We start from the raw sequence: 21455 nt of genomic DNA, 5'->3' as shown, positions 1-21455 counted from the left end.
CTGCGATAACTTTATCCGAACTATATCAGTAAAAAATAATACATAGTAAAATAATAAAAAAGTTAATGAAACAAAATAAATCAATATATATAGGGCCAGAGGTGGATTAAATTTCCAATGAATAATCATTGTTTTTCTCTTGCAAACAGAACTTGGCCGGGATCTTTGGAGTGGCACCAACCTCTGTAGATGGAACGAACATTCTGGATGCTATCTCAGTAAAATGGGAGGAGATGAAATCTCTCACCTCTCAACTCAGATCCTCGCTACTTGTTGAGAAAGATCAGAACAGCAAAGCTTATGAAACCTTACAGGTACAAAGTTTTCTAAAGAGATCAATAATATCATTTTTGATAATATCTAATAATGAAACGTAACAATATGCAAATTATATGCAATTCGATCACCCTTGAGAGTGAATGATAATGTTTATAAAACCTTTTTAAAGATAATATACTCTCCTTTATGCAATTATACACCATATAAGGTGAACAATTTTATTCATTCATATTTTCATTAATTATTCATCTACTCATTTATGTGATTTTTTTTTTTGGTATAGGGCGTGGCAAGTTTCATGGGTGTAGAAACATCTGGTTGTGGCTCTACCATTGTTGGCGGTATGAGGGACAGATGGACGGAGAACAGAAGAGAGGTCAATGAACTTCAAAGAGCCTTGATGGAAGAGAGAGAGAAGACCAAGCAGGCTCAAGAAGCTCTCATGGTAATTTTGATGCTAAAAATCGAGAAGCAAACGAAAAGATACAGCCAAAATAATAAGAAAAAGAAAAGAAACAAAGAAAAAGAAAAAGAGCGACTTAGAAAAATATTAACTTTGGTTTATATTGAATTACTAATGAAGTATAACGAATGGCAAACAGTATATTGATACAAAAAGTAAAGTCAGCATCTCCCCCTCCCTCTATCTTTTAAAAAAAATCTCTCTCTCTCTCTCTCTTTCTCTCTGTTTTCTTGTCTCCGTACCCTTCTTTTTGTCTTGTAGAGTAGAGAGGAAGGGGAATAACCTTTGATTGTCAATAATAAAATAAACGCCCCTATTCAGTCTTGTTGTTTTTCCACACCACCCTTATTTTTTACAGGATCATCTATCCCGTCCTGGTCCAGTGCTTGCCTCAGTAGCCACTCAGACCGATGGCCACCAAGCCCAATCGGAAGGCCAACTTTGTCACAAGTCAGTCCAAACAGATCGGTAGGGGAATATGTTTTATATCATCGAATGTACAAAGTCGTAATTTCATCATTTAAAAGGTGAATAAGCTTATGATTTTAATTTTTCTGGTCTCTTTGTCAAATAAAAATGTAGACTCTTGCCAAAAAGAGAGAAATGGTTAAAACAAAAACTTTGCAGGCTGTCCATATTTGCATGTGGTGTCTGCCCTTTTTCGGTCAAAATTGTGATTCAGTTAGAGTACTCTTGATTGAGATAAAAGGAGTGATTATTATACTGTTATTTTCTTCTAAATTTTCATTTCAAACAGAGATCCCTTGATCTTCGGTAAGGCCGAGCAGGAGCTACAGCAGATCAAAGAACACCTTTCTCTGAGCATCTCCTACCGAAGCCATAGCTTCACTTTATCTGCATCTCGCGATCTCATCCATCTTGGTCCTCGCTGCAGAAGCCTGAAGACACTTAGGGCAGGGGATGCCTTCAGACCACCAAGTAGGACATCTCTGCTCCGAGGTGTTTCTGCAATCGCCAGTACGATCAGCTGTTTGGAGCCACCATGTAACAGCAGCATGATGGTCTCCAAGATGTCCGACCTCATCCCTTGGGCCGAGACGAGGTGCAGCATTGAACTTGGAAGAGGTGTCGCAGGAACTGTCTTCCTCTTCCGTCACGCAGTCTCGAAGATCCCCGTCGCTGCCAAGCTCGTGGAATACCCAGGAGAGTGCTTCAGGAACGAGGTCAGGATTCATCAAGCAATCAGTGGCCTTCCATGGTTTCCTACTTTCTATGGAAGTTTTGACATCGAAGGTGACCAGGCAGTTTTGGCCATGGAGTTCATTGGGAGTGAGTCTGAGGATCGTAGCTACACCATCACCGACTGTCTCGAGAAGTCCATGTTAAAGACAGGACCGGATCTCACCAGAGATGAGTGGTTTGGTGTCCTCAATGATGTTGCAGAAGGACTGAAAGCGCTCCATTCCAATGGATTCCTGTGTAATGATCTCAAAGAAGACAACGTACCGGTTGTCGAGGAGTCTGGACGCTGGCGAGCCAAGATCATCGATCTGGGATGGGCTTCTGAAATCGCCACTCCTTTTGTAATGCCTCTGGATGAAGAGCAAATTGATTTTTACCGTAGCGGCCAAGGGTGTGGCCATATTGCTCCTGAATGCGTGTTGGACGCCAGTCCCTGCTCAACATCCAGCGATGTCTACTCCTTAGGTAGATTTCTAGCGATCGTTGGTCACGCCATGAGGTATGATGATTTCGAGTGTTTTGGTACGCAAATCTACCTGACTGATGAAGGCCAGAGGCCAACTGTGCAAGAAATCATCGACCAGCTTTACAATATGCAGCTGGTAGAAGGAGGTGAAGATGACCCTGAGTCATCCTCTTGTTAGTTTAATTCATCGGAAGGGGAATGGGGGAAGGGCAAAACCATATATAGCAAAATACTGTAGCATATTTAACTTGAATGTAGATCTTATAGAACTGCAAAAGGAGGAGAAGGACTAGTGGATAAGACGATTAAGATGGAAAGTTTGATAACATCAATGAAGACTGTTTCGGAGCAGAGAAGATGTTGGAGGGAAAGGAGGAGATGAATGTGGAGGAGGATGAGATGACAGTGGAGCAGGCCGAAGAACAGCTGCAGGCCGAGGGTTAACAGATCAGTAGAAAGAACAACAGTGGGGTGATTTAAATCGGGGCAAACCGATACAACTGTAATTGTTAACGTATATATACTACTGCTGATTTGCCATGAACAATCTGCTTTAGAAAGTAGTCACTGTGTAATGTATTGCACCATTATATAACTAAGGTTTCTGGGCACTAGACACAGAGTTATTCGATCTTGTAGAGCGCATTTCATGACCAAAGCAAATTCCAATGCGTTTCACATTAATATTACATAATCTGATAATGGTAACATTTCAATCCTAAAATGTCGAATCTGAACAACGAATTGAATCGACAAGTGTATGATTGTTATTTGATATCAAGGTGGAACAAGTTAAATCACCCACGAACAAAAATGCTACAGAATTTTTGGCCCAATGCCATATGAGCAAAGGTTTTTTCAGTATCAACATAATATCTCTCCGAAAAGAAAGAAGAAAATATTATTTATTGAAAAATACCGAAATACATGTTTCTTAGACATGTACATAATATTTTGTGATGTACTCCACAGGTGCATTTGAATACGCATTTTAATAGAAACAAAAATTAAAAACATATATGCTGTAAATATTGTACATATTATAATTAAATAAGAATATACATAATTTAATCAGCGCTTGTTACTGTTTGTTTTTATTCTTGCGTTTAAAAAGTGGAAGCAATGTGTGGTGACAGAGAAGGAAAGGAGAGAGAGAAAGAGAGAGATGGTGGTTATTTTCTACCTGACTGCTAAGAAAGCATAAATGCTTGTAAGCAACCAGACAGCCGACGGCTTTAGGTCCTCTCCGAGGGACCTGGTAATGAGGATTAATGCCTTACCAAAGACCACTAGCGCATCGACTTGGTTCGAACCCGGGTCACCGGATTACGAGACAACTGCTCTACCGACTGAGTTATCGCGCCTCCTCAGGGAGAGAGAGAGAGAAAGAGAGAGAGAGAGAAGAGAAGAGAGAGAAAAGAGAGAGAGAGGGGGGGGGGCGGGGTGAGTTGTTTTATGATTGTTTTATTTTATAGAAATTAGGCGCTTACAAAGTCATGATACGTGACACTTTGATAACGACCTGAAACCAATGTGGTTACATCAAAACTGACCAAACTTAGACACATTCAAGATTACATTTTAGTACAAAATCTGTTTCACTTTTGATTAACAATAGTAATAACGCGAGTAGCTTTGAAGAGACATGAAGTCAGTGACCAAAGAATATAAAAAGGAAGATAATTTATGTTTATATTTGAATGATAAATATCTCGTCTGGTCGATTGTTTCTCCATCACACTAGGTTTCAAAAGGGAAGTCACAAGATTAATCAATAATTTGTAATCGATGGTGTTTACCCTTTAAGTTTCGTTGGAAAACAAATACATTTCTTATCGAGTTTCGATAGAGCTAATAATATTAAACTCCCTGTCTATCGAAAATATATCTGTTTCGATCATGCCAGTATTAATTCAAAAAGTAAACATGTAAATTTTGTAATTGAATTGATAATTGTAAGGGATTGACGGTGAAAGCTCAATATTTTCCATGTCTTTCCTCTCTCTCTCTCTCTCTCTCTCTCTCTCTCTCTCTCTCTCTCTCTCCCTCCCCTGCCCCCTCTCTCTCTCTTATCTAAGTGTATAGATACAATGATGTAATAATTATGCGCTATATAAGAATTGAACAATATTATTCTAGTAATTAGTAGTACACGCCCCCTCCCCCGGGCCTCCCCCTCTTGAAAAAAGGTCTTGATTTCTTTGATGTTTGATGATCATTAAAAATCACATTATTCAGCTGAAATCACCCCTCTCTCCCTTTCTCTCTTTCTCTCTCTATCTCTCTCTCTCTCTCTCTCCCCCTCTCTCTCTTCTATATCAAAATTATCGTATTTTGTGTGATTGAGTTCATATCCCGACGCAGGAAGAGAGGGGGTAAAGAAAGAGAGAGAGAGAGAGAGAGAAAGAAAGAATGGGAGTGGGAATGAGAGTGGGAGCACAAATGAGAGAAATAGACAGAGAGGGAGAGGAGAGAGAGAGAGAGAGAGAGAGAGAGAGAGAAATTATTGAAAAGAAGAAAGAGATCAAGGAAGTGGAACTTACGGATGTAAATGTAAACAAACTCGCGTGATACGATTTTCAGCCTGAAAGACACAAGACACATGAAACTATCAATATTTTCTTTTTCTTGCCAATACTTCCTCAAAAGCTATTTTTGCATAAGTCACGAAGTTAACTCACGTCTGTAACCATTTGGTATTCTATTCATGGTTCGGAGCGGAGTCGGATCCGACATGTTCAGTGGAAGTTCAATGTCTCCCATTTTGGCGGGATTTCTCGTCGTGTGCTGCGTTTTGGGGTCGTCTGCTAATCGGAATGTGTACCGCAAGGTAGGGCCTTACAAGTGGAAGCTGAACGGATGGAACAAGGAGCCGGGGTTCAAAGCTAGAATTTCGCAGAAAGGCCTCGACTTTTGTGAGTTTTTACCTAAAATATTTCTCAACATTTTGATATAATTCCCCCCCCCCCAATATTTTACTAGTCTATAATCAAGCGACTTTTTTCAAATAGTTGATTGACACGTTTCGTATTTGATTCACCGATTATATTTTTTTTATTTATTGAAAAAATGTATTGTTTGCTTGATTTATTGCGTGATAGAGGAATTAAGAAGGAAAAGAGCGAGAGAACGAAAGAGAAGGGGACAGAGACAGACAGACAGATAGACAGAACAGGATGCAATGTTCATGTAGAACATGTTTTTTATGCATGTTTATAAGAAAGAGGGAAGGAGAAAACAGTAACAGGAACTGAATCCTACATTTTCTCTCCATTCTCTCATGCATTTGGTTTGAACTTTGGAACCCTTTGTATTTACGATTCAAAGAACAAACATCACAGGTTATATAATTATGAAACCAGAAAGAGCCTACATGGACTAATAGGATTAACTAGTTGGATTTATATCTTTGTCTAGACTTATCAATACGTGCCTGCTTCTAAGCTGATCCAAAAACAACCTTTATTAAGGGCGGATCCAGGTCTTTTCAAGGGGTGGGGGGGGGGGGGGAGGGGGGGGGGGGGCGTGAAAAGTACAAAATTGCAAGCGCGAGGCGCAAAGCCTATACGGCTTAAGGTCCGGTACTCACTTCAATAGGGCCCGGGAAAATTCTGAACCTAAAGATGTTTTATGTACATTCTGAGGCATATCTGAACAGTGAGTAAACTGAACATTTATGTGAATATTTTTTGGGGGAAAGGGGGGGGGGGTGACGTGCGCCCCCACCCTCCCGCTGAATCTCCCCCTTGTTCATTATAATTGCACTTCTCAACCAATTAGAACTTAGATATGAGATGCATTGATTACATTTACCATATCTTTACTTTCCTTCTTATCCAAAAAAAGAAAAAAAATGAATGCATATTTCTATTTTTATACAGAAGGCTTACGGTTGCACCATGTGAGAGGGGGGGGGGGGGGACCTGGGAGGCCTGCATTCATGTCTCGGTGTTTCAAAATACTGCAGGCTACGGGTCTAAACTGATTCCGAGATATATTTTCAATGCAAAACAGATTTATTGTGCAATTGCTTCAAACAACATAATTACTCTACATTTTCTGATTTGGCTTTCTGTTCCTATCTGTGATTGACTAAACTCCAATGGGTGCAAGACGAAATGCTTTAGCATGTCTGTACTCGTGGTTATTCTTTGATTTTGTAGTACCAATCATCTCTCTTACGTAATTTGGGACAAATGTTCAGAGTTTGACAATAGGCCCAATGTTGCATGAGTCAAACGTCTGCAGGATTTATTATTTTGCGCAATACGTGCGGGTTTTTCTGTGTGGGAATCCCCTTTTCTTATTTTCTTTTGTTTGACTTCCTCGGGGGCATATCCCTATGAATAGAATGTTTGAATGGTTTGGGGGAATCCTTTCAGATATAAAAACAGCAACAATAGATATCATAAAACTGATATTCCATAGATTACATCAATACACAAATATAATATATTTAGTAGCATGTATGTCGAATATAATACTTTTGTTTGAAGAGAGTCTGTATAAGGATCAGATCCAACTCCCTGTCTATATAAACCGCTTCGTACATAGCACATTATGTACAAAATGAGCCACAGTTCGACCCACTGCGTGTATCATGAATACCTTTTGTTAGCTCTCTTGGAAAGAATACTCATACCTGTGAATGTACCTTCGGTGCATTAATGGATATTGAGTACATAACTTTAATGATCATGTTTTCGTCTCAGTGGGTATTGCAATTTCGGTATACGAAATATGATCTTTATTTCCCTATCCGCAAATACTAACTACGAATTGGCTTATTGGAATTCTTCCAAATATATAACAGGAGAAAAGATATCATAAAACTGATATCACTAAATCTTTCAATAGATTTAATTATTTTTAAAACATTTTTTACCCCATAAAAAAAAACACGTATATACTGTCTTGTATTCAGTCGCATGCATATTGATTATTACTGTTGCTTGATAATTTTATGTGTCTTTTAAGTCTACGGCATCCATTTGTTTTTTGGTTGTTGTTGTTTATTTATTGGGGTGCTTATCTTGTTGTATTTACATTTCAATAGATTTTACTTCTCTTCCTGCAGCATTTGTGTCAATCGATCCTACCTACGGTCAATTTTGAGAATCTTTTCTAGCGGGAGGGGGAAATCGCAGCTACCCCCACCCCTCCCGTAACGCCGCCCCTGTTACTATAATAAAGGTGACCTTTAACATTTCATTTATTACAGTGAGAGATGTCGGGATTCAGATGCTACAACAACAGATTCAGCAGCTCACTATTCCTGACATCCACGGCAGTGCTGACATTGGTATCGGTGACGTCAAATATGACGTCACGAAGTAAGCAAATCAACCATTTTTACCTTGTTTTCGTAGTTTGCATTTACCACGTTTAGGTTTTGGTACCAATGCTCTTTGGCATCCTATGCATCAGTAGGCCCATGATGAATGAGAATAAGCCATTTTGGTAATTTAATCAAATTGAATGCATGCATACGTCTTTGTGAAGTGCCTCAATACGAATTAACTCATGCACCTGCTTTGAATGAGTGTATCTCAATATTAAAGGTATAGACCAGTGTTGGAAACGCCCTCCTCTCAACAAATGGAATGGAAGCTCTTATTACCAATCATGTGAAAGAATATGTTATGACTAATACGTAATTATACAGATTTTGCCGGCGGGAAACCGCCTACTAATTGATATATTTGGTTGATCCGGCATTGATAGATATCGCGAATGCACTTCAACATTGAACATTTAGGCATATATTTTTGTTTTTTTGCGAATCTAGGTGAAGCATTGCCATCTAATTCTAAACCTCTGAAGGCAATATTTTAACAATATTGAATGGATATTTTGCATCCAAAACTATTGAACCGCAATTTTACCACTATGGGTCTATATCTTAAAGGATGCAAAGCACATAATAGTTGTTCTTAGGTCAGACAAACATGGCTTGCATTATCTTACAACAAGTAAAAACTATGCACTTTGCATTCTGACTATTGAAATACTTTAAAATACAGGTGAAATTGAATTTTTAAAAAACGAGGCACTTTACAAGAGCGTATGCATTCAATTAGGTTACATTACGAAAGTGCAGTATTCATAGGCCTACAACATCGCTATTCCTTTCAATGAGCAATTTAACTTGAATGTAGCAAGGACGCCGCGGACTCTACGATCTGACTACGATTTGACTACGATTCGATTTCAGAAGAACATGAGACCTAAATTTCTCTGGAGAAGGAAAAGGTAAATCGGCTCAGAACCGTTGTGACGTCCGACCATTCTAGCGATTGTCTACGATTTGAAGCCGATTCTGCTTAAATTCTGCCTCGAAAGCTTAGAGGTAAAAGACCAGTTATGGTCATGCGATTGCATTGTGAAAGAAACGTCGTGGAATCGATCAGAAAAGGTTGATCATCTAGCATCTAGCATCTGCAAGGTTCTGGAATCATCAAAATGATAAGAAATTTGGCCCATTCTTCGTAAAGTTACAAGCACTATACACAGAAAGATGTATATGGGACTACCCTATATCTCTCACAGACCATGAGAGAAACAAATTTACCAAATATATGAATTAGTAGACGGTTTCCCGGCAATTCTTTTATCATCATGTATTAGTCAAAACATATTCTTTCACATGATTGGTAATGAGAGCTTCCATTTAATTTTTTGAAATTGGGGCGTTTCCAATACTAGTCTTTACCTTTAAATGCAATAATGTTCTGGTTGTTGATACTCTTATTGTCATTCAGAAACTAAATCGGGAAGATTATGTTTGTTGGTTTGATTTCCATATATAAACACGAGCGCGTCCATTTCGGGAAAAAATCAACTCAATTAACGGCAATTTCAATACCCTATTGTATGTCCCATAGAAATCATGTTTGAACTACGTAATACATCATTGCAATATTGTTCGCATATTTCGATAGGTGACTCACAAGGCTATTGAAATCGCTTTAGTTGATAATTCCAAAGTAGTTGCTTGCGATCATGTTTTATCTAATGTAATAGAACTTCTTCGAAAATCAGAACGCATGTGGATCGTGTAGTGTGTGCTGTATGGGCATAAGTTGGATGAGCGGGAGAGAAGGAGGGGGGGGGGGGGGGGGGAATGTGTGACAATTTATCCAAAAGATATCCCAGGAGTCTTCAAATTTTCAAAACTGCCAACATCATATGAGCGGGAGGTCCCTCGATCGACATTTTCATTTTTTTCTCTCTACAATAGTCTATGTAAATATTTAATTGTTTTGTTTTTATAATGTGTTATTATGTTTGTATTTCCAAGGAGTTATCCTTGGTATTTTATACTTAATGATAAAAAAATAAAACCAAACCAAGCCAAACCATGATCAAGGATAAAAACTGGTCGTAATTCTTGATCTTGTTTTGTTTTCAGTATTCGCATAACGACGTTCTCCATCCCGACCGCTTCACTGACTCCCGACCCGGCAGCTGGGGGCCTGACTCTCAAGACGAGTGGGATAAACCTCAAGGTGCATGGGGACTGGCATTACAAAATAGGTGGCTTGTGAGTGTGGTATATATTTCAATATTTATGGACTTGTGATACATTACATACAATGTATACCCCCCCCCTTTTGTTCTTTTTAGTTGTTGATGATTCCGCCTTCTCACATTTTTCATCCATTTATGGATAAGTGAGAGCTATACATGGAGGAATCGTGGTATAGTGGTTCATTCATTTGACTCTCCATTATCCAAAGATTGAGGGTTCGAATCCGAGCCTGGCACTCGCGTCTTTTGGCAAAAATTGAAATCCACATTTGCAGGGCAGGATTTATTCCTTGAAATGCTGCCAGAGCTATAAAGCCACGGTAATACTATCAAACCTTCTTTGGAAGCGCATATAGGGACGTTGTATCATACTGTGATATGTGTTATACAAGAACTGTTTATTATTATTTTTATCATTTTTTTCTATAATTTTCATTATTATCATTATTATCATTATCATTAGTAGTAGTAGTAGTATGATTAGTAGTAGTATTATTGATATTAATACTACTATCATCATCGTTATTTTCATCATCATTATTGACATCAGAATTATTATTATCATTGATACACTTTAAACATGTATTATTATTTTCATCATCAGTACAGATTATATCGAAAGAATAGTAAAGATACAGAAAATAATATCGATACATTATTATGGACCTTTACAGCAAAGGGTGATTTTTTCAATCTGGTTCCTTTTCTCTTCTCCCAACTTTTAGTATCCCAGTATCTGACTCTGGTGACTTTGACGCGAGTGCCTCATCTATCTCCCTCGCTGTAACACTAAGGATAGGTGAGTCCAGGCGCGTACGCAGGGAGGGGGGGGGGGGTGAACCCCCTTCAGTTTTTTTTAATATATATGTATTTTTGAGCAACCCCCCCCCCCATGGCTGACCTAAAAAAAGTGTCCTCTTACCCCTCCCCCCTCCCTGCTTAAGTTCAGCGGCTGGCTGAGTCGTTGCGAAATTTTCGGCCCGATTAAAAAATGTTAACCCCCCCCCCCTCCCTTGAACAAATCCTGCGTACGCTACTGGGCGAGTTCTTACCAATATTAACATTTTAAAAAAGTATTTTTATACATAAAACAGCTTACTTTTATGTGAAAAAAAAATCACAGATATCAAGGGTAAAGGATATCAGGCCGTTCATTTTTGAGATGGCGATCTGAGCGAGAGCATTACAATGAAAACTGATTCAATATTTTGAGGTACTTTATTACGGAACATTTTGGATTTAAATGCAAATTCAGTCAACTTGGAAAAGTAGCTTGATTAATTATTGTCCAAACGGTCTGAAATAAAAGGGCCGTGATATTTCTTTATCAATAAAATGTATATTTACTGCAGAGTTGTACAATTTTTTAAGAGGTAGAACTAGAGCTGGTCCTGCCTCGACAACATTTTTTGTCACCATATCCTTTTTCATTTCATCTCTCTCTCTCTCTTTCTCTCTCTCTCTCTCTTTCATTCTCTCTCTACTTTCCTTACCCCCTAACTCCTTTCCCTTCACTTCCTCTTCCTTTCTCTCTCTCTCTCTCTCTCTTCGTACACTCTCCTTTTCTCTCCTCCTCCTCTCTCTTTTTTTCCCCTCTTTCTCTCCCGCCCTCTTCCTTCCTCCCTCATAGATCGATCGATCCCTCATCCCCCGTCCCTCCATCCCTTCAGCCCTCCCACTCTCTTTCTCTATCTCTCTTCTTGCTCAAATTCACCACTCTTTACTTCTTGCCATTGCAGGAGTTGATGCTACTGGTCGACCTAACATCTCGTCCAAGGCTTCGGACTGTTCCTTCAACATCGGCGGTCTTGATGTTGATCTACACGGTGGAGCAAGGTATGGGCGGCGTTATGGAGGGAGGTGGGGGAAGGGGCGGCGTTATGGAGGGAGGTGGGGGAAGGGGCGGCGTTATGGAGGGAGGTGGTGGAAGGGGCGGCGTTATGGAGGGAGGTGGGGAAGGGGCGGCGTTATGGAGGTAGGTGGGGGGAGGGCGTTATGGAGGGAGGTGGGGAAGGGGTGGTCGATTTCAAACATGCTCTCTCTCCAAAAAAACATAATACGCCTCAGAAAAATATGAGAATCTCTTCTTACGTCGGGGGGGGGGGGGGGGGGGGGGGCGCTTGTCTAATTGATTGGCTGATGCAAAAATCTTCGCGAAGCAAAATGAACTCATAATGCTCCCACTCTCTTTGCCCCCCCCCCCCTACAATACATATCACCTCTTCCCATCATATGAATATTTTCTCCTCCGTATATCAGACGAATATGAAGGATGAGCCAACAATGATAATACAGTACGTCCCAGAAAAAACGAAACCGAGAATTCGTTTTCACTGGCTGCCTGCCGTTGCAACAGACAGAGTTGACAATTGCATCAAGTCTTTCGTCTTCTTTGTGCATGGCTGATCATTAACGAAACGGAGTTAAGTCTTTTGTCAACTCTTTGTTGCTACGGTAGGCAGCCAGTGAAAACGAATTCGTTTTTAAAATCAAATTATGGAAATGCAAGCATTACTTGAATCTAACAGAACTTTGTTATTCATGGCTCATTTTTCCTGATTGAGGTGTCATACGAAAGGGCGGAAAATGAACTTTCTAGCAATGTGATTTTCTCTTTGAAATTCAGATACCGCCCGCCAAATGACTTTTTGGTTTCCTCTCTTCAAATTGTGTTTAATCACTCATGCATGATATATGCATCATATGAGTATCACAGGAAAGAGGAGGATCTAAGCTTTACAAATATGTGTCAATTATTACTTATAAATGTGACTAAGTTATGATGAAACATCGTTAATTCTCGGTTTTCTTTTTTCTGGGACGCACTGTATAAATGCATATTATAATTTCAAATAACATTTACTTTGTACATTCATATTATTACAGCTGGCTATACAACCTGTTTGACGACAAAATAGGAGACGCCATCAAAGATTCTCTCAATGGCCAGGTATAGACATCTTTATATCTAAACTCCAGAGAGTGAAAAGGTGGATTGGGGATGCCCATGAAATTATAGGAAGTGGAAAGAATATGGAGGGGTAGAAAAATTGTAGAATTGTAAGAGATAAAAAAATCAACGAGAAAAAAGAAGGAATCCACAATATGACATTAAAGCATTTAAAGCCAGGTTAAATCGTATGGTGTGTAACTGGAAGCTACTGGGTTGCAGCAGCACGCTCTGTTTTCTATTCATCGGTTAATAAGTACACTTGACTTGACAGCAATAAATATTTACTTTTTAATGTTTTGTGGTTGCCACTATATACATTCTTCTAAAAGAATGGTAGGATCGACCTATACCAAAACTGTTCTCAGCAATATTTTCTTTTAATTATCAGAAGAGTTTTCAGTTCTGCCTTATTTTACCAAGCATGCGATATACTGGGAATGGCACCTTCTATTTTCACCATTCCCGCCAAGTTCGTGAATATAAAAACAGCTAGTAGGTCAGAAGCCTGTCCCGAAATAGTCACCCCCATTTTATCCAACAGATTTTACCCTCAAAGACTATCTCACTATTTTTTTTGAGGGGTCAAATTTTACGAATCGAATAAGTTGACTATTTCGGGATAGGCTACGACTATGATGGGGTTTGTAACACCATCGGTTATTTGGGATATCGTACAAAACGGTGTTAAATGGTTATCCAACTCGGATATTATTTGGTTGCTTACTCAGATCTGTGATACAGTTATCGATGAAGTCAATGGCAGTTTGGAAGACGAACTAAAGGACTTGCAAGGTAGGATTTTACTAGGTCCAGACAACCACTTCCAAACTGTCCTTCCCAGCTAGACCATTACTCATCTTTGATGCATTTTTTTAATTAATTCATTCAAAATGGTACTACATGTATTTTAAAAAGAAGAACCATGCGTCGCAAATATTGTTGAATCAAAATGGTAAAAATAAACAAGAAACAAACTTACACGTTTAGAAGATAACTTGCATGAGTGATGGTTGAAAATAATATTAAACAGGGTACCATGATGTAATGTAGAAACGAAAGAAAAATGCATTGCGAAGAAAAAGTTCTTAACACAATAACATCATATTTTCACAATACTACAAAAAGGAACAGACAGAAACTAATATTGTAATGAGGGGGAGTGGGGGTTAATTAGAAGGGGGAAGTTTAATACTCTGATGGACAACTCATTGAGGTAAAATTATATTTACAAATGTATTAGAGAGAAGAACAAGCTAAACATGAGATTTATTTAAAAAAATGATTTAATGAACTGATGAGATTCATAAAAGTTTAGATAGAAATGTATTACTTTGGAAAGGTAATTGACAGTTTGGTGGCAACAAATAACATAATGGATTTTGTTCTTACTCTTTATCTTTATTGTAGTGATTGCCCCGGTAGGAGATGTCGTCGAAATTGACTACTCTTTGGTAGAGAGCCCTTCCTTCAATGGTTCCATCAGTACTGCTCACAAGGTATGCTCATTCATATGCCGGTTACGCACGAGGCGTTAGTTTCCTGACGTACGATTGCGTCAGTGACTTGTGCGGCCGTTGACGTAAGCGCTAGATGAGAGTCAACACCCTGGTCTGATCTTGTTCCTCATTATTTTTGTTCTTGTTGATGTTTCCAGGGTGAGGTGTACCCGATAGGAAACACGACCGAATGTCCACTGCCGGTTCCACAGATTCCACCCGACTCGGATATTTCTCGAATGGTGTTCATCTGGATAACCGAATATCTGCCCAACTCGGCCGGTTATGCGCTTCAGAACGTCGGTTTCCTACAGTACAACGTGACCCCTGAAAATGTGAGTGAACTCTATGGCTTGTTTATCTTGACTATTGACGTCATCGTTATCATTATGTCGTGTGAATCACATATTTGGGTTATTTCCCTTTCCTCATCGTCATCATGTTTCCATCCCGTTACCCCCTCTTTTCCCCTTAAACTTCTCTCCCTCTTTCCCTGCCTCCCTGCTCACTCGTTCCTCCCTCCCTGCTCCGCTCCCTCTCTCCCTCCCTCCCATTTCTCTCCATCTATATCTCTCTCCCTCTTCCTTTCTCTCTCTCTCTCTCTCCCTCCCTCTTTCTTTCTCTCTCTCTCTCTCTCTCTCTCCACCTTTCTCTCTCTCCACATCCCTCCGCCTGAATAGTTACTAGGCTATTGCATTCCCCAATCAAATATGATTTGTAGTGTGACTTTATGCAACTTTGATTGTTTCTTTTTTATAAACATGTGTATATTTATCAATGTTTTGCGTTTTATGTATTGTATTGTGCAAACTGATCTATATGATATATATGAATATGTGAATATGTTAAAATATACCATCATTGTAAATATGAACAATTGAAAGAGGAAAAATAAATGAATTTAATTAAATTGAATACCCCCCCCCCCCCGCCCCAATCACTCTCTCTTTTTCACATACACGTTTTGTCAATTTGTCTTTATCGTACAGTAATCTAACCTCTCTTCCTCTTTAGTACTTTCTGCGGACCAATAATATTTTCTGAATACTTGTATACACAAAAGGACTTCAACATAATTATACATGTACAATGGAACTTGTGGGACTTTACTTGATATTAATGCTCTGTAACAAGCGATTTAGGCGTAGATGTAAACTGGCTTCCATTTCACTTTCAAAAACTTTGTTTTTCTTATCGTCATCCAGGTCCCTGCTGAAGAGAAGAATTACTTGAACACATCCAACTTTGCCTTGGACCTCCTCATCCCACAGGTATAAAGCTATACACAGGGGCGTTTCCATGGGAGAGGAGGGGTGGGGGCTTTTTAATCTGATTATTCTGGGGGCGTCTCCATAGTGCATTTAATTTTTATCGAATTTTTTTTTCTCGCTAAATAATGATTCCAAGATCCATTGATGTGACATGACCTTAGATAGACAGTCGAAGAAAATGTGGACATCATTTATTGGGTGAGAGGGGGTCGGGGAGAGAGGCGGAAAGGGGAGGGGGTCAGGGAGGTGAAAATCGGAAAGGGAGAAGGAAGAGGAAGGGAGAAAGAGAGGAAGGTAACGAGGCCATACCAAATGAGGGGGCTAGCGACGGAGAGTTGAGTTCAAAAGAAGAAGTAGAAGAAGAAGAATAATGAAGAAGAAGAAGGAGGAGGAGGAGGAGGAGAAGGAGAAGAAAAAGTAGAAAAAAGAAGAAGTAGAAGAAAAGGTAGAAAAAGAAGAAGAGTACAGAAGAAGAAGAATAAAGAGAAGAGGAGACAGAGAGAGAGGGGGAGGGAGGGAGAGAGAGAGAGAGAGAGAGAGAGGGGGGAGGGAGAGAGGGGGAGAAAGAGAGAAAGGGGGAACAAAACTAACCCATCATCATCTCTTCTGTAATGGTTGTTGAGTTGAAGATGTATAGGCTTTGACAGACCCTACCAAAGTTTAAAGATATATCATCGCTGCCGTATCATCGTTCGTTGTTTTGTTTTGTTTTCGTTTTTGTTTCGATTTTAGATCAACAAGATGTACCCGAACATGGCAATGCAGATCAATGTGAACAGCACTAAGGCTCCCGTTGTCAAAGTAGCGTCTACCGGGGTTCAGGCCGTCTTGGTCGGGGACTTCATCCCGTACGCAATCTTACCCAACAAGACCCTAGCCTACCTGTTCACACTCAGCGTGGTAATTTTTGTCTGATATGATTTTCTTCTTCTAAACATAATCGTTTCACATTCTCTAAAATGTAAAGCACTGGAAGTCCATGCTAAAAGTATAGTGGAATATACTAACAAAACAGGAATTCAACCACTACTTTTGGAATGGCATCCACAATAATGTATAGTGAATTAAACGCTAGACTAAAGGAAGTGACTCCTGAAAGATAGGTTTCTACCACCTTGCATTAAAAAGGAAAATATGTTGCCTTACATAGTAAAAAATTAAACCCTCATATGACTGGGTAAAGATTTATATACATGTATTACATTCAGAAATATCAAAGTCGAGTATAATATTGGCGGTTTGGCCAGAGACTTGAAGGGTATTGGTCGCAGGAGGCTGAAGGGGGGGGGGGGTGCAGGCAGAGGCGCAGTGCACTATTCCAATCTTTGCTACCTATATAGAGTTTTGTCACTGTGTGGTAATATTTTTCTTGAATCAGAATATCTTTTCCATCATGTGTTATGTCATTGTTATGAAGTGCGACCTTCAACGAAGCACATTTTCATTCCTGTTTTACCTCTCCTATGTTTCCTGCAGACCATATCGGCCAAGGTGTCTGTGAACTTCACCGGGAACAACATAACATGGAACATATCGTCATTCAGGTAACAGAGTCATCCTAGTAGACAAATAGCCCATGAGACCGACCAACAAAGAGAATATAATTTTTTTGTTGTTTTAAAGAGAATTCCAAGAGGTCGCACGCGAGACCACACATAATCGCCAAAATGAGGAAAAGGGGGAGCTACAAAAAAGAAATATGTATGCTTATGTATTTAAATATATTTAAATATATAACATATAAGTGATATAAATATTATTACACCCCCCTCCTACTTCCGGAAGGGGTTCCACCCCATATTTATCAATTTCTCAATACGCCACTGTAATGTAATATAGACCCAATTCCTCATGGTTATACTTTTTCCCCAAAGTGACGCGCTTAACCAGATGATAGCTAAGAAATGTAAAATGTTTACATTTATTTCTACAGCACCACCATGAAAGCAGTTCGCTCAGCAGTGGGACCATTTTTGTAAGTAAAATATTATGACACTTCGTTATGATATTCATTCATATCAATTTCTTTATTGGGGGGGTCATACCTTTTTTGTATACCTTATATTTCGCTCCACTGTACTACTTATAGCTACTTGCGCCCTCTATATAGTCAACAATGCCTAAGCGGCACCCGTTAATACCCATGGTGCCCTTTTTCTTATGTTGAATTATTGAGAGCTGATTTGGTGAGATCCATCTGCCAGTGACCTTGCAGGGAGGTTTAATCCCTCCATGCCAAACTAGTGCAGAGGGGCTTTAAACTTTTGTGTGCATTCACTTTGAGATAATTGATGTGAACATGCTCTATAATAAAGGAACTACAAATTTGATATTCAACAAACATACTCATAATCCTGTCATTGAACTACAGTAAAGTTACTGATATATAGTTGAGCGTGAATGTGAGGGTAAGTAACATTTTAAATGGCAAACATATTCTTTAAATAATTTTCTTTCTTTTCAATAATAAATATTGCCTTTCAGACATCTGCCCTTCAGCTTGCAGTCAACACAGCGATCAAAGTTGACCTGATCCCCGATCTTAACAGTGAGTAGCACTTTTAATTTTTTTGTGATTGTTTGGTTGGTTGTTATGTTTGTTTACCTGACTGCTGAGAAAACATGTGTTTGCTTGTAAGTAAGCAAGCATGGGGACCAGCGACTTTAAGTCCTCTCCGAGGGACGGGCTCAGTATTGGTGCCCTACCTAATGAAACGCAATCTCAAAGACTTATTGAATAGACCCCATTGGATATCCTACACAAATCATGTTCGGATGACGTCATCCAAATGTTTGCACATGTCGAATGGCGGTGTCCATGCCACAGGCGATTGAAATTTTGTACTGAAGTTCATTTTTCGAAAGTCTTTGCGCTCGTATCATGGTGGGTCTGGTACACGTTTATGATACTGAGTTTAACCTTCCTCTTTTATCGGATTAAAAAAAAATGTAATGAATATTAATTTCGATTTCATTCATTATCCTCATCTTTAGAGCTCGGTGCTGTAGGAGCTCCCCTGCCGCAGCTTGATGGTTTCAACTTCACCAAACCTGTCGTATCCCTGGGAGAGGTAAGACATAACCATCCGTGGGACACGAAAAATATGAATAGGGCAGTTGCGTATCCAGCGTCAGGGGTGTATCCACAAGACAGGGGTGTATCCAGTATAGTTTAAAGCTGGCGTACCCCCATCCTCTCACGTTTGAAGCCCCTAACCCCTCCCCCCCTAAAAAAAAGTGAACGAAATTTTTCGCCCGAGTGCTATCTCAATTTATAGGAGTGGAAATGCACTCTTTTGGGATTCATGTTTAAAATGTGTAACCTTGGTTTTGTTTTAATAAATATTTGTAAGAGCTAACACTTTATTTTGGTGTGAAATGCATGCTGAAAATAGTGGAATCTACGGAATTGTATTTAAATCTTCTTTTGATACACAATGCAACTAGCACTTTTTTCTTCTCATTCTTAATTATAGATCTTCATTTTATGCGGAATCATTCACTTATTTCACTCAACATGCATTATGGTCATGTTGATATTTTCAACGTTTTAGTTTGTGTAAACCTTTCAAAATCTTTTGATTTTATTTTGGTATTTCACAGGGGTTTTTGAAGATCGGGACGGACCTGACCTATACACCATAACGTTCCATTTTCCCGACCCGTGCAACTTGCATCTAAAAGTCGTACATGTATAGTGTACTTATGGCTTCTGGTAACAGGCGGGTTAAACACGGCAAACGAGAGTCGATCGACGAATGAAACTTTACATCGTAACAGACAGTTGCACGCACCAAAGACCAGAACATTCAATCCTCACAATTATCACACAGTTAATCACCTTCTAAGTAGTGCATTTAGTTCCGGTTTCAAGAAATTTGCTTTAAACTATAAGTCGACGACGCAGATTTATTCTCACCCGCAGGCTAATTAATAACAATATTAATAATAATAATAGTTCGTCCTTATATAGCGCATTTCAGGACCGCAGGCCCTCTCAATGCGCTTTACAGATATATATTATTTATATATATTATCAAACTTTATTATGTCTTTCAAGTTTGAATTCTCAAAGTAGTTTTGTCTTTTTTCTCTTTGATTATTGAACTGAATACAGGTAAATGCATTTAAACAACTTCTTCATTTCTCACTTTACTTATGTTGTAAAAAAATGTTTTGCCAATTTTACTTATTTCATCAGAAATAACATTGTTTATCATGTTTGATCGTGCCACTTTATTTTGTTTGAATTTTGAGATTTAAAAACAAAATTATTGGCATCGTTTAAAGAAAATAAGGCAAAGCAGATACAAATTTTGACTTTCAAATTACAAGCAGGATGTAGTATATTTATGTATCGTTATGTTTATAATAAACAATATTGACACAGAAGTGTGTGTTTTGTTCATTGTTTGGTGTTTGGACTATGAACAAGTGCGTCAGAGGATTGAGATCATGTACAGAATAACTTATTATACAGTGTAACTGCTATGATCAGTTTAAAGTGACTCAGTAAAATTGTTGAAGGTTGATGGAAAAATTGCGTAATGTTTGTATGAAATGTTACTTATTATTTCCCTTCTATTGAACTATCCCATGGGACCCCCTTAACCCTGCCACACCACACTATCTACGGGATCTTCATCACCACGATGGCGAGGTGTGGCCTTCAAGGTATATTCAAGGTATATTCTAATGTAGGCCTACTTACCCTCTAATAAATAATAATAAATTGTTTCTTTTATAGCGCTATATCCAATTTACAACTGATCAAAGCGCTTTATAAAACAAATACATCAATGAATTAAAACTCAACAAAAAATGATCGAAAATGTAATGCAGTTAATTACAGTGTAAATAGGTGTGTTTTTGAGATGTTTCTTAAATACTTCAATTGGCATACTACAACGTAATTCACAAGGTAAACTATTCCATGTAACCGGACCACTGTAGTAAAAAACTTCGCTCACCTATCTTCGATTTTATTCTAGGCACATGAAGAGCCGTTGTGTCTGTAGTTGAGCGAAGATTATATTATGTGGAGTGACGAGAAGATTGTAACAAGGAAGACAAATATTCAGGTGCAAAATTATGTGCACATTTATAAACAAACAGTGCGGTTTTGTATATTATTCTTTTTTCGACCGGTAGCCAATGAAGTTGTTTAAGTAGGGGGTGATGCATGGTCCTGTGTCCTAGCTCGAAGAACAACACGAGCAGCACGGTTTTGAATACGCTGAAGTCTTTGAACATGCAAACAATCCTGAAAAATTCTCAAACCACGAGGATATCTATGGTTTTCTTTGAAGGCGTCACTGTGCAAACCCTCTAACAGCAATTAACAGTAAATTCTCTCAACCATTTTAAAATTTTCCCAACAGTTTTTCCATGTAAAAAAGACATAAAACAGGCTATAAAAAACTTTTGAGCACTAAAATGTCTGGAATGCTATATAGAGCCAATTCATTGCCTTGTGACGATCTACATTCACCTAAAATGAAATTAAATTGTAATAATATAGTTGGAAGAATTGAGGAATCGATCAGATCAGTTTTCCCACTTTGTATCATTAATAATGGTCCGTTTTCACTCAAATGTTCAGATTATCTTTAATTTTACATCTAGCATTGAAGTCACAACCTTAGCACAACTTTATCTCATCTAAACAATGTTACCAAGTCCCTTTAAAGGTATTATGTCCCATTTGCAGGCCAAATTTAATTCCAACGGCATTTGAAAGATAATACTAATTTAGAACTTCCCTTAAAAAAAAGGGGGGGGGGGGCTTGAAAAT

General features: G+C 38.8%; 1 protein-coding gene and 1 long non-coding RNA gene across 2 annotated transcripts; both read left to right on the top strand.

Moving 5' to 3' along the window:
- The first annotated feature begins 4998 nt into the window (after positions 1–4998).
- Positions 4999–17640, top strand: LOC589952 (bactericidal permeability-increasing protein). Its single transcript, XM_030976139.1, has 13 exons — positions 4999–5326; positions 7633–7744; positions 9823–9954; positions 10667–10740; positions 11681–11777; positions 12828–12891; positions 13623–13686; positions 14302–14390; positions 14549–14725; positions 15596–15661; positions 16394–16561; positions 17138–17205; positions 17595–17640. Exons 1-13 carry the CDS (start codon positions 5119–5121, stop codon positions 17638–17640), a joined length of 1365 nt encoding a protein of 454 aa, XP_030831999.1. The 5' UTR covers positions 4999–5118.
- A 505-nt stretch (positions 17641–18145) lies between these two features.
- Positions 18146–20053, top strand: LOC115920368. The gene is made up of 3 exons (XR_004062367.1): positions 18146–18209; positions 18656–18732; positions 19265–20053. It is a non-coding gene; the product is annotated as an uncharacterized LOC115920368 (long non-coding RNA).
- The last annotated feature ends 1402 nt before the right edge of the window (positions 20054–21455 follow it).

Source organism: Strongylocentrotus purpuratus, unplaced genomic scaffold, assembly GCF_000002235.5.
Source record: "Strongylocentrotus purpuratus isolate Spur 01 unplaced genomic scaffold, Spur_5.0 spur5_scaffold_8, whole genome shotgun sequence".
Classification (NCBI taxonomy): domain Eukaryota; kingdom Metazoa; phylum Echinodermata; class Echinoidea; order Camarodonta; family Strongylocentrotidae; genus Strongylocentrotus; species Strongylocentrotus purpuratus.
This window is presented reverse-complemented; position numbering and strand designations above follow the sequence as displayed.